This window comes from Brassica napus, chromosome A5 (genome assembly GCF_020379485.1).
Source record: "Brassica napus cultivar Da-Ae chromosome A5, Da-Ae, whole genome shotgun sequence".
Taxonomy (NCBI): domain Eukaryota; kingdom Viridiplantae; phylum Streptophyta; class Magnoliopsida; order Brassicales; family Brassicaceae; genus Brassica; species Brassica napus.
Window position 1 is genome coordinate 14,384,751 of NC_063438.1, and position 14,951 is coordinate 14,399,701.

Below are 14,951 nucleotides of genomic sequence, written 5' to 3' on the forward strand. Positions count from 1 at the left end.
CGTTTAAATTATGAATTTAAGTGGATTATATCATACACTTTAGATATACAAAGCTCTTTAGTTATATAAGATTCTATATATATAAGTTTTTCCGCCTGTCACATACTAATAAATTTATATTTTGTTTCATAGTCAGTATATGAATATATACTAAGTTTCCTTGAGGATTAAGTAACAAAATACATACATCTTTTGAAATGTTTAGATTTGAAATGACCTCTATGAAAGCATAGTTCCCAGGTATCACTAAATGACATTGGGCATGTTTATTTGCTCATCTATCAATTCCATCTATATAGTTTATTCAGTTATTTCAGTCAAATGATTCATCTTAATGTTGTTTTTTTATATTCAAATTTTCAGTTGGATAGAGCATCTGAAAAGAAATGGTTTGCTTCCTTATTTGTTGTTAATTTTCATCTCTATATATAGAAGTTTCAACTAGAAAATTAACTAGAATCCTGATACTTTGATCTAAATATATTTAGAACTTGATTTTGCAATTTTTTTTTAAAAAATCAAATTTTATGGTTTTCATGGTTAATCATTATTTCTTTTGGCGGTTTCTTGGGAAAATGTGTTTTTTAGGTTTTTACGGAAATGATATTTTGTAGTTTTTCCAGAAAAAAATGTAATTTTTCAGTTTGGAGGGAGGGGTGGGTGGGAAATATAATTTGCGGTTTTGACAGGAAAGTTATTTATTTCTTTTTTAGCAGAAATGTGATTTTACGAGTTTGACGGGAAAATATGTGTGGGAACAAAAATTCGCACTATCGAATTCGTATGGGGAGAAAGCGTAGCTTTTACGCCTTCTCTGAGCATCAGGGTCTCTTTGAATACAACGACAAGTGATCAAGCAATATTCGAAAAAGAGAAGGAAAATAGTAACAAAATTGAGAGCAAGAGATTAATATGCTTAAGATCCGGGTCTTCTCTGAGGATCCGGGTCTCTTCGAATACATCGTAAGAGCATTTGCGATGTTACAACAGATTGTCAAAGTCGTAGCAGCAACACCTGTGAGCGAGTTCTCTAGTTCTGACCACCTAAACCTTAAACCTAGTTGAGTAGCAGCTCGGTAACTTAAACGAAAATAAGCCTAAAATTCTTTAAATTGTATATCAGTGTCCGGAGAACTTATACTAATTGCATAGCACCTTAAAGCTTTAAAGTTGACAAAGTACCCAATATGTTTGATAATTATAGTACCTTAAGTTCTGATTCCCAGAAAATAATTTAGAGAGACTAAGTGGTTTAGATGTTTGGAAATTATATATACTATTTCCTTTCTAAGAAATTTGCTAACTTTTATTTGTATTCAGAAGTTTGAATTGATATGTTATAAATTAAAAAAAAACTAGACAGAGAGTTGTTATATCTAACACTAGGTTAAGACCCGCGCCTTGCGCGGGATAAACATTATATATAAAAATTATTTTATATATTATATGTTTATAACATATTATGAAATAAATAAATATATATTGAATAATTAAAAAATTATTATCTACTACTTATATAATTAAATTGGTGCAAACATATAAATAAATTTTATAAATCGAAAAAATATTTTTTCTATTTGATATGATATATAATTAAATTTAAATGATAGTAACATATATATATAGTATATTTTAATATTAATATTTATTATATGATGATTTTTGCTCATATTTTTTTATCATTTGTATCTGTTATAGCAAAAGTCTAAATTAGTGATAACAAAATTTTCACTGTGGGATTAATGGTTTAAGTAATTTATAATATTTTAAAAACTTAAGTTGTCAATATTTTTTCAAATTTTTTATCAAAAAATGTTCAAAGTAATTTCAAATTAAGATATTTATATATTTTTATATGGCATATAGTTTAATTAAAAATAATACATATATTTATATATCTTTTCTTTTTGATACTTATTAAATGAAACTTTCAACTTATATTATTTTTAATTATTTGTATCATGTCATAACAAAAGTTTTAAATCATAGATCACAAAATTTAAATGTGAAACTTTTAACAGTTTTAGTAATTTATACTCATTTTAAAAAATTCAAAATATAATATATAAATATTTTTTAAAATTTTTATTATATAGTTATTATAATTGTTTAATTTATTTTAATAGCTTAAAATTAAACAAATATAATTATAATACACACTTATTTTTATCAAATCTTTATTATTCAAATCATTAATTGTCATATATACTTTAGCCACATTAGGCAATTCTGTAATCTTATTTAAGGAAATAATGAAGCACATTTAATAATGTATTTATTGTGGTTTAATAAAAAGCTTATTATATATTTAGATGGACCAACCTATTTCTCTAAGGATTCTAAGAATCATTCTAGTGATGACATGTGGCTACAAAAAAATGTTGCAATGCTTCTCAAATAATATATAGGAGATATAACAAAATGAAATCAAACTCTTTATTAACATGTCTACCAAAATGTTAAAAACAACTACTTTTGAGTAAAAAGTGGGGATAAATCAATACGATTTTTTGTATATATTTAAAAATCTGGAAAATCATATATATATTTCTCGTTGTCAAGTTAGTAAAACAGTTATTCAATGCTCATACATAATATTAGATCAACAAAAACAAGATATTTATTATATAAAAAACATAGGTTGTCGAGAACATTATTTTTATCGCCTTTGTGAAAAATGGAAAGTAGTAAAATGATTCCAATTTAAATTGTTTAAACATGTAGATTAATATAAATATGAAGCTTTTAAGATTCAATATTATTTACAAAACAGTTAACTGTATTATTCAGACATGTTTTAAGATATAATAAATTGAAACCAAAGTTCAACAACCAAGCTATATCGATTCAGTTTTTTTGGCATAAAATCTATTATTATCTAAATCAAATCTAAATTGTATATCTGGACCAATGCTTTTTGTTACTGTCACGATAATTATTTTTAAATAATAAAAATTTAGAAATAAAATTTCAGTTAAAATTTTAGCTTTTTATTGCAGAAAATCTATAATTATCTAAATTATCTGTAAGTAACAATTTTATGCCGCTATAAAAAGCTTTGTTTTCTTCCATATTTCTTCATTAAAAAAAATTCTAAATAAATATGGCTTCTCTAAGATTTATTTTATGTTGTGTCTTAGTAAATTGTGCATGTGCCACAATAGTTTCTCATGATGGTCGAGCCATCACCATTGATGGTCATCGCCGAGTCCTCCTTTCTGGTTCAATCCATTACCCTAGAAGCACTCCTGAGGTATTTAAAATACCATACATCGAACACCATGAGTCGCTTATTCTTCTGTTTTTACTACTAATTATATTTGTTTTGTTAATATGTTTAGATGTGGCCAGATCTTATTAAAAAGGGTAAGGAAGGTGGTCTTGATGCGATCGAAACTTATGTTTTCTGGAATGTGCATGAGCCTACTCGCCGTCAATATGATTTCTCTGGAAAACTAGATCTTATTCGATTCCTAAAAACAATTCAAGATGAAGGACTGTATGGTGTTCTTCGCATAGGACCATATGCATGTGCCGAGTGGAATTACGGGTAATATAATAAAACAGATTTAGCTAGTCTCTTTAACTTCAGTATATATATCAGTTTAATTAGTCTTCATAATTAACATCTTGTGTAGTGATATAACTATTTCCCATATATTGTTTAGATCGGTAAATGGTCCACTGGATTGATTTTATTAATCAATATACCAAAACTTATATATCGTAAATGTCCTCATCTAGTCTCTTTAAATTATATATATATACATATATATATATATATATATAATATATATATATATAATAAATTATCATAATGAGTTAGCCTCTTGTATTATGATATTATGATTTCTCTTGTAATATTTTTAATTTGTGAGTTATCTAATCATAATTTTTTTTATTAATCATACAGATTGAAAATGAGTACGGAAATATAATGGGACCCTATGGAGAAGCGGGTAAATCATACATTAAGTGGTGTGCAAACATGGCTCAGGCTCTCGATGTTGGTGTTCCATGGATAATGTGTCAACAAAATGATGCCCCTCAGCCTATGGTAACAAGATCAGCCTAGTTATAATTAATATTTATTTTAAGATATTCAAAGGTTAACCATTTTAAATCGTTTTCTTTTATAGTTGAACACATGTAATGGCTTTTATTGTGACAATTTTACACCAAACAATCCCAACACTCCAAAGATGTGGACTGAGAATTGGACCGGATGGTTAGTTTTATTTTCAGTATGATTAAATATTTTTCTTGCTTTTAAAATATTTTATCATATATAAATATTGTGTGTCTTATATTTGTTTAGGTTTAAGCAATGGGGTGGTAAAAATCCTCATAGAACAACTGAAGATGTTGCATTTTCTGTTGCAAGATTCTTCCAAAGAGGAGGAACTTTTAATAATTATTACATGGTAAAATATAATAATTAAAAAATAATTTATTTAATTACGTAAGCACACAAAATAGTCATTAATTAGAATAATAAATTGAAATACTTTTATTTTATAGTACCATGGAGGCACCAACTTTGATAGAACCGCAGGTGGTCCATACATCACAACTTCATATGATTATGATGCTCCCCTAGACGAATATGGTAAATTTAAATTATAGTCATATTTTAATCTATTTTTGAAGTTTCTATTTTTTTAACATGGGATTCTACTAGGTAATTTGAACCAACCAAAATACGGTCATTTGAAACAACTTCATGATGTTCTTCATTCTATGGAGAAAACTCTCACATACGGAAACATCTCCACCATTGACTTTGGAAACTCCGCATCGGTAATATTCTTGTAATTTTTTATCAGTATTGTACATGTTATTCTTGAATTAGTTACTTATCACAAAAATGTTTTATAGGCAACAATTTATACAACCCAAGAAGGATCTAGCTGCTTTTTTGGAAACGGAAATGAAAATTCAGATGCAGCAATTAGTTTCAGAGGAGAATCTTATGTTGTCCCAGCTTGGTCTGTTACCATTTTACCGGATTGCAAAACAGAGGCTTATAACACCGCCAAGGTTATTTCTTTTAGATTTTTCTTTTGTGGATTTTAAAATTTCATGCTAACAACCATTGTTCATTCAAAGATGTAACAAAAATTCATTGTTTTGTTGGTTTTAAATTTTAGATTACCACTCAGACTTCAATGATGGTTAAGAAACCAAATGAAGCTGAAGAGGACCCTTCAACTCTAAAATGGTCATGGAGACCAGAGAACATGGACAATTTCCTTTTGAGAGGAAAAGGAGAATCTACAAACACACAACTCTTTGATCAGAAAGTAGTAAGCAATGACCAAAGTGATTATCTATGGTATATGACTACCGTTAAGTTTAGAAAACGAGATCCATTTTTGGGTAAAAACATGTCTCTCCGCGTCAATAGTACTGCTCATGTCCTTCGTGTTTTTGTCAATGGAAAACATATTGGTAAGTAATCTCATGTATATGTTTTTAAAATCTCTACAATACTAGCTTACAATAAAAAAAATCTTTGATTTATGTTTTAGGTAGTCAACACGCTGAAAATGGAAAATTTCACTATATTTTTGAGAAAGATGCAAAGTTTAAGTCCGGACGTAATGTCATTTCTCTCCTTAGCATAACTGTGGGACTTCAGGTAACTTATAAAATATTATATTATGTTGCATTTTTAAGTTCTATTCTAACAAAAAATAAAAATTTCTTTATAGAACTATGGTGCTTTCTTCGAAAGTGTTCCAGTTGGAATCACTGGACCGATTTCAATTATTGGAAGAAATGGTGATGAAACCATAGTTAAGGACTTGTCTTCTCATAAATGGAGCTATAAAACCGGTTTAAATGGGTTTGAGAACAAACTCTTTAAAACGGAATCACCGTCTAAATGGTCATTCCAAAGTGTACCATTGAACCGAACCATGACTTGGTATAAGGTAATTAGATATTATTATTCATAAGATTACTAACCAAACACTTGTTGATTTAGTATCAAATAATATCATATCATTTTGTCTTTCAGACTACGTTCAAGGCTCCATTGGGAAATGATCCAGTTGTTGTCGATCTTTTGGGACTTGGAAAAGGTACAGCTTGGGTCAATGGAAACAACATTGGACGCTATTGGCCGGCATTCATTTCAAGCTCTGATGGTTGTTCTGCGAAATGTAACTATAGAGGGGCTTATTATGCGGAAAAGTGTCAGACCAATTGTGGAGAACCTACACAAAGATGGTACATTTTCTACAAATTATTAGGTTACAAATTCAAATCTTTTAAATATAAAACTGAGGAACATTTATTGGATTTTTTTTCTTGATTCCTTTCATGAACAGGTACCATGTTCCTCGTTCTTTCTTGATCACAGAAGGAGATAACACACTAGTTTTGTTTGAGGAGATGGGAGGAAACCCATCGCTTGTCAATTTTCAAACTACTATAGTGGGAAGTGTATGTGCCAACGTCTATGAGAAAAATGTTATTGAGCTTTCATGCGATAGGAAAACTATTTCTGCCATCAAATTTGCCTCTTTTGGTAACCCAGATGGAAATTGTGGATCTTTCTTTAAGGGAACCTGCGAAGGAAGTAAGAACGCTGTTGATATTCTAACAAAAGAATGTGTCGGAAAAGAGAAGTGTTCCATTGATGTCACTGCAGAAAAGTTTGGAGTACCAGATTGCAGTGGTGCTGCTAGAAGGCTCGCTATTGAAGCTATATGTTAAGTGTTTTCTAGATTTATGGTGTTTTATGGTATTTCTAAATTATGTAGTACTTTTCATTTTCAAATATTTAGTTCAATTTACTCATTACTGGCCTTGTGAACTTATTCAATAAATGTACACATTATTCTTTTTCTCTTGGAAAATCCATGGTCATCTTCTCAATAATCCCCATTCTCTCTCGAAAATAAGATAATTGTTCTCTTCAGTATCTATTGCTTTTCTCTTTTGTTTATATTTATATCTTTCTTATCTACTACATATATATTCTCATATGATTTTATCTAATCATTAATGAATTCAATGACATTTTTATTCTCTTGTATATCAAATATTTTTAATGAACATGCTTTTTTTTACCTCAAACGGCCATTCTATTACACAAACTTGAGGTAGTATGGGTAACAAGACCGGAATAGAACAACCAATGAAAAGTAACTCCCTATGGATGGATCTAGAAGTCTTAGCTAAAAAATCTGAAATTTGATTACGCGCTCATGGAACATGAGTGATGCAGAAATCCGGGAAGCATATATGTAGCGTCTCTATCTTCTCCAATTCTATCGCAAAGCTTGGCCAAGGATGAGGTTCCTCTAACATTGAAATCAGCTCCTTACAGTCCGTCACGAAGCTCTGGCATGTTGAGTGTTGGAGCATATTCTCCATTGCCCACCGCAGTGCTTCTACTTCCGAATGCAAGGCTGATTTCACGTCTAGTAAGATTTCTTATCCCTATGAGCTGAGTATTCCCCTACTGTCCATCCAAACCCATCCACATCCACTTAAATTGGCAGATGCTGTCCAAGATTCAGCTAACAAGCATATATTACCCAAGCTTATGACTTGGGGGCTGACCATTGTTCTCTTGTACCACTGGTTGTACCACTTCGTTCGCATCAAACCAGGCCTGACATTCACTCTCTGCATATCAGACCAACTCCAAAGGATCTCTATCTATCCCCCTAAACAGTTTATCATTCCTAGCCTTCCGGATATACCAAATTATCCAGGGAAAAGGGTCCATGTCTTGTTCCGACTCGATAATAGAGTTTTTCCTCCAGAATAGGTAGTCCATATTTGTGTAGACACTTGATACTGGAAATACCTCTGGGCTTGTTGGAGTTGCTGATAAGGTCCAAGCCTGTAGCGCTGGCGGGCATTCAAAGATGGCATGTGTAACAGATTCTTTTAATTCTCCACATCTTGGGCAATAGTTATCACATCTCATATTGCGTCTTACTAAATTCCTTGTTACTGCCACATGCCCAGTTAACAACTGCCATATAAGATGACATATTTTCGTAGGGGCCTTCAGCTTCCAAGCAAAGGCTTGAAGCTTGGTGATACTCGGTTCCAAGATTTTCTACTCTTCTCCCGTCTTTCATAAATTATGGACCACACAATATCCAGATTTAACCGTGTATTGGCCATTTCTTGTGTAGCTCCAGCAAAAAGTATCACGACGATGAGATGAGTTTATGGCCAAACTTCTTATGAGCGGTATGTCATCAAGATTGACGTAGTTCTCCAATAGTCCAACATCCCAATCCTTTGCTGTCTGATTAATGAGATCACTGACTCTCATATTGGGATGCATAACTGGTGTAACAGGGATAGCCGGCCTCGCTGGGACCGTTAGGATCCATGGATCCTCCCACACCTTATCATGTTTAATGAACATGTTTAGAATGATTTCTGATGTAAGAACATGGAGAAACACATTCTTCTAAGTCAATGTATTCTATGTCTTTATACCACATTTCTCTAACTTAGACTTTTGGTTTTGATCTCTATCTTTGAAACTCTTATGCATATTGTATTATATTCTCCTTCCTATAGATATTACTGGAAATTCAATAAAATTTTAAGCGCGGAAAATAAAAAATTTCATCACGAAGACAACATATTTCATAAAAAAAATCATTTTATATTATTTCTAGATCTTTTAAATATTTAAAGTCATGCAACGACTTCTTAAAAAAACATGTATGCCCTTTAAATTATGAATTTAAGTGTATTATATCATACACTTTAGATATACAAAGCTCTTTAGTTATATAAGATTCTATATATATAAGTTTTTCCGCCTGTCACATACTAATAAATTTATATTTTGTTTCATAGTCAGTATATGAATATATACAATGTTTCCTTGAGGATTAAGTAGCAAAATATACATACATCTTTTGAGATGTTTAGATTTGAAATGACCTCTATGAAAGCATAGTTCCCAAGTATCACTAAATGACATTGGGCATGTTTATTTGCTCATCTATCAATTCCATCTATATAGTTTATTCAGTTATTTCAGTCAAATGATTCATCTTAATGTTGTTTGTTTATATTCAAATTTTCAGTTGGATAGAGCATCTGAAAAGAAATGGTTTGCTTCCTTATTTGTTGTTAATTTTCATCTCTATATATAGAAGTTTCAACTAGAAAATTAACTAGAATCGTCATACTTTGATCTAAATATATTTAGAACTTGATTTTGCAATTTAAAAAAAAAAATCAAATTTTATGGTTTTCATGGTTAATCATTATTTCTTTTGGTGGTTTCTTGGGAAAATGTGATTTTTAGGTTTTTACGGAAATGATATTTTGTAGTTTTTCCAGATAAAAATGTAATTTTTCAGTTTGGAGGGAGGGGTGGGTGGGAAATATAATTTGCGGTTTTGACAGGAAAGTTATTTATTTCTTTTTTAGCAGGAAATGTGATTTTACGAGTTTGACAGGAAAATATGTGTGGGAACCAAAATTCGCACTATCGAATTCGTATGGGGAGAAAGCGTAGCTTTTACGCCTTCTCTGAGCATCCGGGTCTCTTTGAATACAACGACAAGTGATCAAGCAATATTCGAAAAAGAGAAGGAAAATAGTAACAAAATTGAGAGCAAGAGATTAATATGCTTAAGATCCGGGTCTTCTCTGAGGATCCGGGTCTCTTCGAATACATCGTAAGAGCGTTTGCGATGTTACAACAGATTGTAAAAGTCGTGGCAGCAAGACCTGTGAGCGAGTTCTCTAGTTTTGACCACCTAAACCTTAAACCTAGTTGAGTAGCAGCTCGGTAACTTAAACGAAAATAAGCCTAAAATTCTTTAAATTGTATATCGGTGTCCGGAGAACTTATACTAATTGCATAGCACCTTAAAGCATTACAGTTGAAAAAGTACCCAATGTGGGAACCGAAATTCACACTGTCGATTTCCGTTTAAATAAGGAAACTAAGAAAACCCTAGTTTCCCAGAGGACCCGGATATCTGTTAATTACCACACGTCAAGCAATCAGAACACGAGAATAACAACGATAAAAATAAGAAACCGAAAAGAGAGCAAAGTAGATCTTATTCCGAATCTGCGTATGAGCGTTACAACAAGGTATAAGCCTGGGCTCGAGAGCTGTCGGCGAGATTCCTAGTTCTAGCAACCCTAAGACGGCTAAACCTAATTGAGTCGCAGCTCGAAATAACAAAAAAACGGAAAATTGCCTAAATTGCTCTAAGTGCTAAGTTTGCTCTGAAAAAATCCTCCCTCTTGCTCCTCGCCTAGGACTCCTTATATACTAGCTCCAAGGTCGGTTTACGCTTTTACTCTTCTGCCCTTAAGCCGTCATAGCATAAAAATGGAGATATTCCATTTTTCCCGATCTTCACAATTATCTTCAAGACTTCCGTATTTATCCGCGGAAACTTTTCATTTATCCTTCCTTGTGGACCAAGCGTAAACCAGGCTGTGGTTTACGGGCTTTTGATTAGGAAAATCATAGGATGGGCCTCGAGTCGTGTTTTAGGTCCCTTTGGGCCGTCTTCCGACTCGACACGTTTACTACGAGTTTTCCGCGGTTTCTAATCCGCGAAGTTTGATCGATGAATTAGAATGGCGGGAAACATGGACTGAGCTTGCTACGGTCTTCGGGAGATAGCATTCGAAGGTTTTGACGAGAATGCAAGAACTGGTGTCGTATTGACGTTCGGAATGGTTCAATCGCTACACAGCGACCGAACTTTGGCTCGAGCCCGGTCGCTTCGTAGCGACCGAGCGGGACGAGCGCTCGGTCGCTACGTAGCGACCGAGCTTGGCTGAGCTCGGTCGCTACGTAGCGACCGAGCGGGACGATCGCTCGGTCGCTACGTAGCGACCGAGCTTTGGCTCGAGCTCGGTCGCTACGTAGCGACCGAGCGGGACGATCGCTCGGTCGCTACGTAGCGACCGAGCGGGACGATCGCTCGGTCGCTACGTAGCGACCGAGCTTTGGCTCGAGCTCGGTCGCTACGTAGCGACCGAGCGGGACGATTGCTCGGTCGCTACGTAGCGACCGAGCTTTGGCTCGAGCTCGGTCGCTACGTAGCGACCGAGCGGGACGATCGCTACGTAGCGACCGAGTTTGGCTGAGCTCGGTCGCTACGTAGCGACCGAGCGGGACGATCGCTCGGTCGCTACGTAGCGACCGAGATTTGGCTCGAGCTCGGTCGCTACGTAGCGACCGAGCGGGACGATCGCTCGGTCGCTACGTAGCGACCGAGCTTGGCTGAGCTCGGTCGCTATGTAGCGACCGAGCGGGACGATCGCTCGGTCGCTACGTAGCGACCGAGCTTTGGCTCGAGCTCGGTCGCTACGTAGCGACCGAGCGGGACGATTGCTCGGTCGCTACGTAGCGACCGAGCGGGACGATCGCTACGTAGCGACCGAGTTTGGCTGAGCTCGGTCGCTACGTAGCGACCGAGCGGGACGATCGCTCGGTCGCTACGTAGCGACCGAGATTTGGCTCGAGCTCGGTCGCTACGTAGCGACCGAGCGGGACGATCGCTCGGTCGCTACGTAGCGACCGAGCTTTGGCTCGAGCTCGGTCGCTACGTAGCGACCGAGCGGGACGATTGCTCGGTCGCTACGTAGCGACCGAGCTTTGGCTCGAGCTCGGTCGCTACGTAGCGACCGAGCGGGACGATCGCTCGGTCGCTACGTAGCGACCGAGTTTGGCTGAGCTCGGTCGCTACGTAGCGACCGAGCGGGACGATCGCTCGGTCGCTACGTAGCGACCGAGCTTTGGCTCGAGCTCGGTCGCTACGTAGCGACCGAGCGGGACGATCGCTCGGTCGCTACGTAGCGACCGAGCTTGGCTGAGCTCGGTCGCTACGTAGCGACCGAGCGGGACGATCGCTCGGTCGCTACGTAGCGACCGAGCGGGACGATCGCTCGGTCGCTACGTAGCGATCGAGCGAGACGGATGCTCGGTCGCTACGTAGCGACCGAGCGAGACGGATGCTCGGTCACTACGTAGCGACCGAGCTTGGCTCGAGCTCGGTCGCTACGTAGCGACCGAGCTGTGTGCATGCTTGGTCGCCGCGTATCGATCGAGCTTGGCTTGTCCGCGGTCTGATTTCCATACTCGAGCTTGTCCGCGGCCGATTTGGATACATGTCCGTTGCCTTCGGACAATCGGTATTTAGTGGTTCGATTGAGATTTGGACGATATTTTACTGCAAGGCTGTTCGTAAAGATATCTTTACGAAGATTACTTTTCGTAAAAACGGTTATGCTGATTTTTACGGACTTTCAGACATTGATTCCGTCGTGACCGATTTTGACCCCAACAGTTAGCCCCCCAGCTCGTTAGAATCATGAGCTTCTAGCGTGAGGTTCTAGCGAGTGGCTTGGCAAGTTAGGCAAGTTAGGTGAGTTAGGCGGAATTAATGGTTGAAAAGGTCTGTGGTAAGTGATCTTCTCGCTCTCCTAAAAGTAGAAAACGCGATAAGATTGGGGCTGCGCCTTATGACGGCTGCCTACGTACCCTTGTTGAAGGGATCAAGCCTTTCGTAGTTCATCTTGGAGTTAAGGTTCTTATGACTAGTTTTCCAGTAGGACCTTTATGGTCTAGTTTTTATGTAGCGGTTATAAGGCGTGTTGCTGCCGATGGCATTTTGTATGGGTGTAGAGGAAAGACTACGAGTTGTCGTCTCGTAATCTAACTCTGTGTGAATTGCCATATCCATAATCTGTTTCGAGAGTTTTCCGCAGTGTGTAAACTTGCGGGATTTTCTGAAGACGTTCGAATATTGGCAAAGAGACAAATTTTGGGATCTCGTATCAGGGTGTTTGATACTATGCCTAGAGATGTTAGAGACCAGTGCGCTGGGTTTAGGGCAAGACCTAGGTTTACTCCTGGTTTTAGAGGGTGCGGTGACTAATTCGACTACGTATCCCGTTTCAGTTTCATCCTGATTCCATATCGATTTAAAGTCCGCGATAGGTTCTCGGCTTATACGACTTGTTTGGTTGGAATCGAGCATCTCTCCGGAGACCGGAAGTGCTGGACCAAAATTTCGGATTTCTTTTATAGCGCTATTATCCTTGTGTCGGATGTAAGAGAGTCATCTTCTACGAGATGGCTAAGTCTGTTTAGGACGTTAAGAGTTTGTTGTGATCAGCAACAAACTTAATGGTAAAAATTACTATTTTGAGTCTTCGCGAAGAATATGTTTTGAGAAGATGTTAGTGCGTATGACTGTCTGGTCTTCCATGAAGGTGTTTTTATCGAGGAAGGAAATTTCGTCGAAGAACTAATCTTCAGGCGTCCGCGACGTCTCGCGATGCTGAAGATTTGTTATTCTTTCGTATGCCACGTTTCGTGCTTGAAATGTTCGCGGGCTTTGAAGATATTTCGCGATGTTGCGAGGGTTTAGTATTAGCCCTGTGTTTGAGAAACATTCTGGTTTGACTAAGAATGTTCGCAGCCAAAAATTGTTGTTCCTGCTCGGATGCTAATAGTTTTGTTTGCGATCGAGGAATTATGACTGAGGTGTCGTGTAAATTTGTCCATGGGAACAAGCGTTTTCCTTCATGGTGCTTTGTGAAGAGTTGGCCTTCCGAGATGTATTTCGTGCATTTTTTAGGATGTTTCGTATAGCTCTAGAAGCTTTGTTACGAATTTTTCCTTACATGCCGCGTATTATGGTTAAAACGTTGCGGGCTTAAAGTGAATTGTGGAGCGTATTGAACTTGGTCAATTTTCGAAAAGTTTAGATTTTCCGTTAACCGTTTGGTTGTTAGGACTTAGTTTCGTTACGAAGAATTTATCATATGATTTCCGACTGTGGGCTATACGATAATTTATCATATCATATAACCGATTTTACGAAGGTCGTAAATCAGTGATATGTATACATATGTCAAAGTAGCATTGTTTCTGCGGGTTCTACGAGAAACGTTCCCGCTGTGATTTTGATCTTAGGTGAAAGTTGCTTGGAGTTACCCATGGAGTATTACCGAAGTTTATTTCAATACGATCTAGTCGCGGAACGTTTTTCATAGGTTTTTCGAGAGGATTCTCATGACACATTTGTTTCTTGAACGAATTGGTCAACCAGAAGTGGATCTAGCTAACCATCGGGAGGAAAGTGATCCTTTTAATGTGCACGATGCTACATATATTCTCGAGTTTTCTTCGTCGCAAATGTTTTCGATGCTTTTCCGTGACTTACTTGGTACAACGGAAACTGAAAGAAATGCTTTGGTGATTGAAGATTTCTCGTAGAAATTTTAAAACGAAACTGGCTTTCTGAAGCCGGAAAAGGCTTCAATACTTTGGCTAATCGTCGAGTTTCAGTTTGATATTGGTACAAGTTTTCTGTACGCATGATTGCGACAAGAAATGATGTATAGTTTTTGAGATTATGTTCATGATCGTCTGGATATGTTGCTAGCGTTTAGACGAATATTAAGATTGTCGTTTGCCTATTCTTGACGATTTGCAGAAGTTTTTTGAAGTTTGGGAGTATACGAGTATAGTATACGTACCTACTCCCCCTTTTTTTTTTTTTACGAAAGAAAACGGTTGAACCGATACTTTGAAGGGTTGTGTACGTTTCCTCTTCTGATGTTTGGAATGATCGATAATTCGGGGCGATTTATAGACGACGCTTGGACTGTGATTTGGTTGTTTCCACGTTGACGACTTGGGATATGTCGGTTCCGAGAAAATTGCCAGAAACGAATCGGTTTTAAGACGACGTTCATGTCTCTAACTTTTTCTCTCTTTAGGAAGCGAGCATGATATGCGTGGCGATCGTTTCTCGACTTTCGGAGAGTTTAGATCGGTTTGCAAGATCTGGATGAACAATTATGGAACAATATACCGAGACAGGAAAAATCGCCTAAGACTTATTTCGCTAGACTATCCACCTAGGTTTTAAGTTCCCTAAAGTTCTACGGCAGTCTCTTAGGCGTTTCTA

General features: G+C 36.8%; 1 protein-coding gene across 1 annotated transcript; it reads left to right on the plus strand.

Annotated features, from left to right (window-relative positions):
* Window positions 1-3,103: 3,103 nt before the first annotated feature.
* Window positions 3,104-7,472, plus strand: LOC125608603 (beta-galactosidase 15-like). The gene is made up of 14 exons (XM_048779024.1): window positions 3,104-3,253; window positions 3,342-3,550; window positions 3,669-3,672; window positions 3,908-4,057; window positions 4,140-4,228; window positions 4,319-4,424; window positions 4,522-4,609; window positions 4,682-4,800; window positions 4,879-5,040; window positions 5,151-5,451; window positions 5,532-5,641; window positions 5,715-5,936; window positions 6,023-6,234; window positions 6,336-7,472. Exons 1-14 carry the CDS (start codon window positions 3,104-3,106, stop codon window positions 6,721-6,723), a joined length of 2,310 nt encoding a protein of 769 aa, XP_048634981.1. The 3' UTR covers window positions 6,724-7,472.
* Window positions 7,473-14,951: the final 7,479 nt, after the last annotated feature.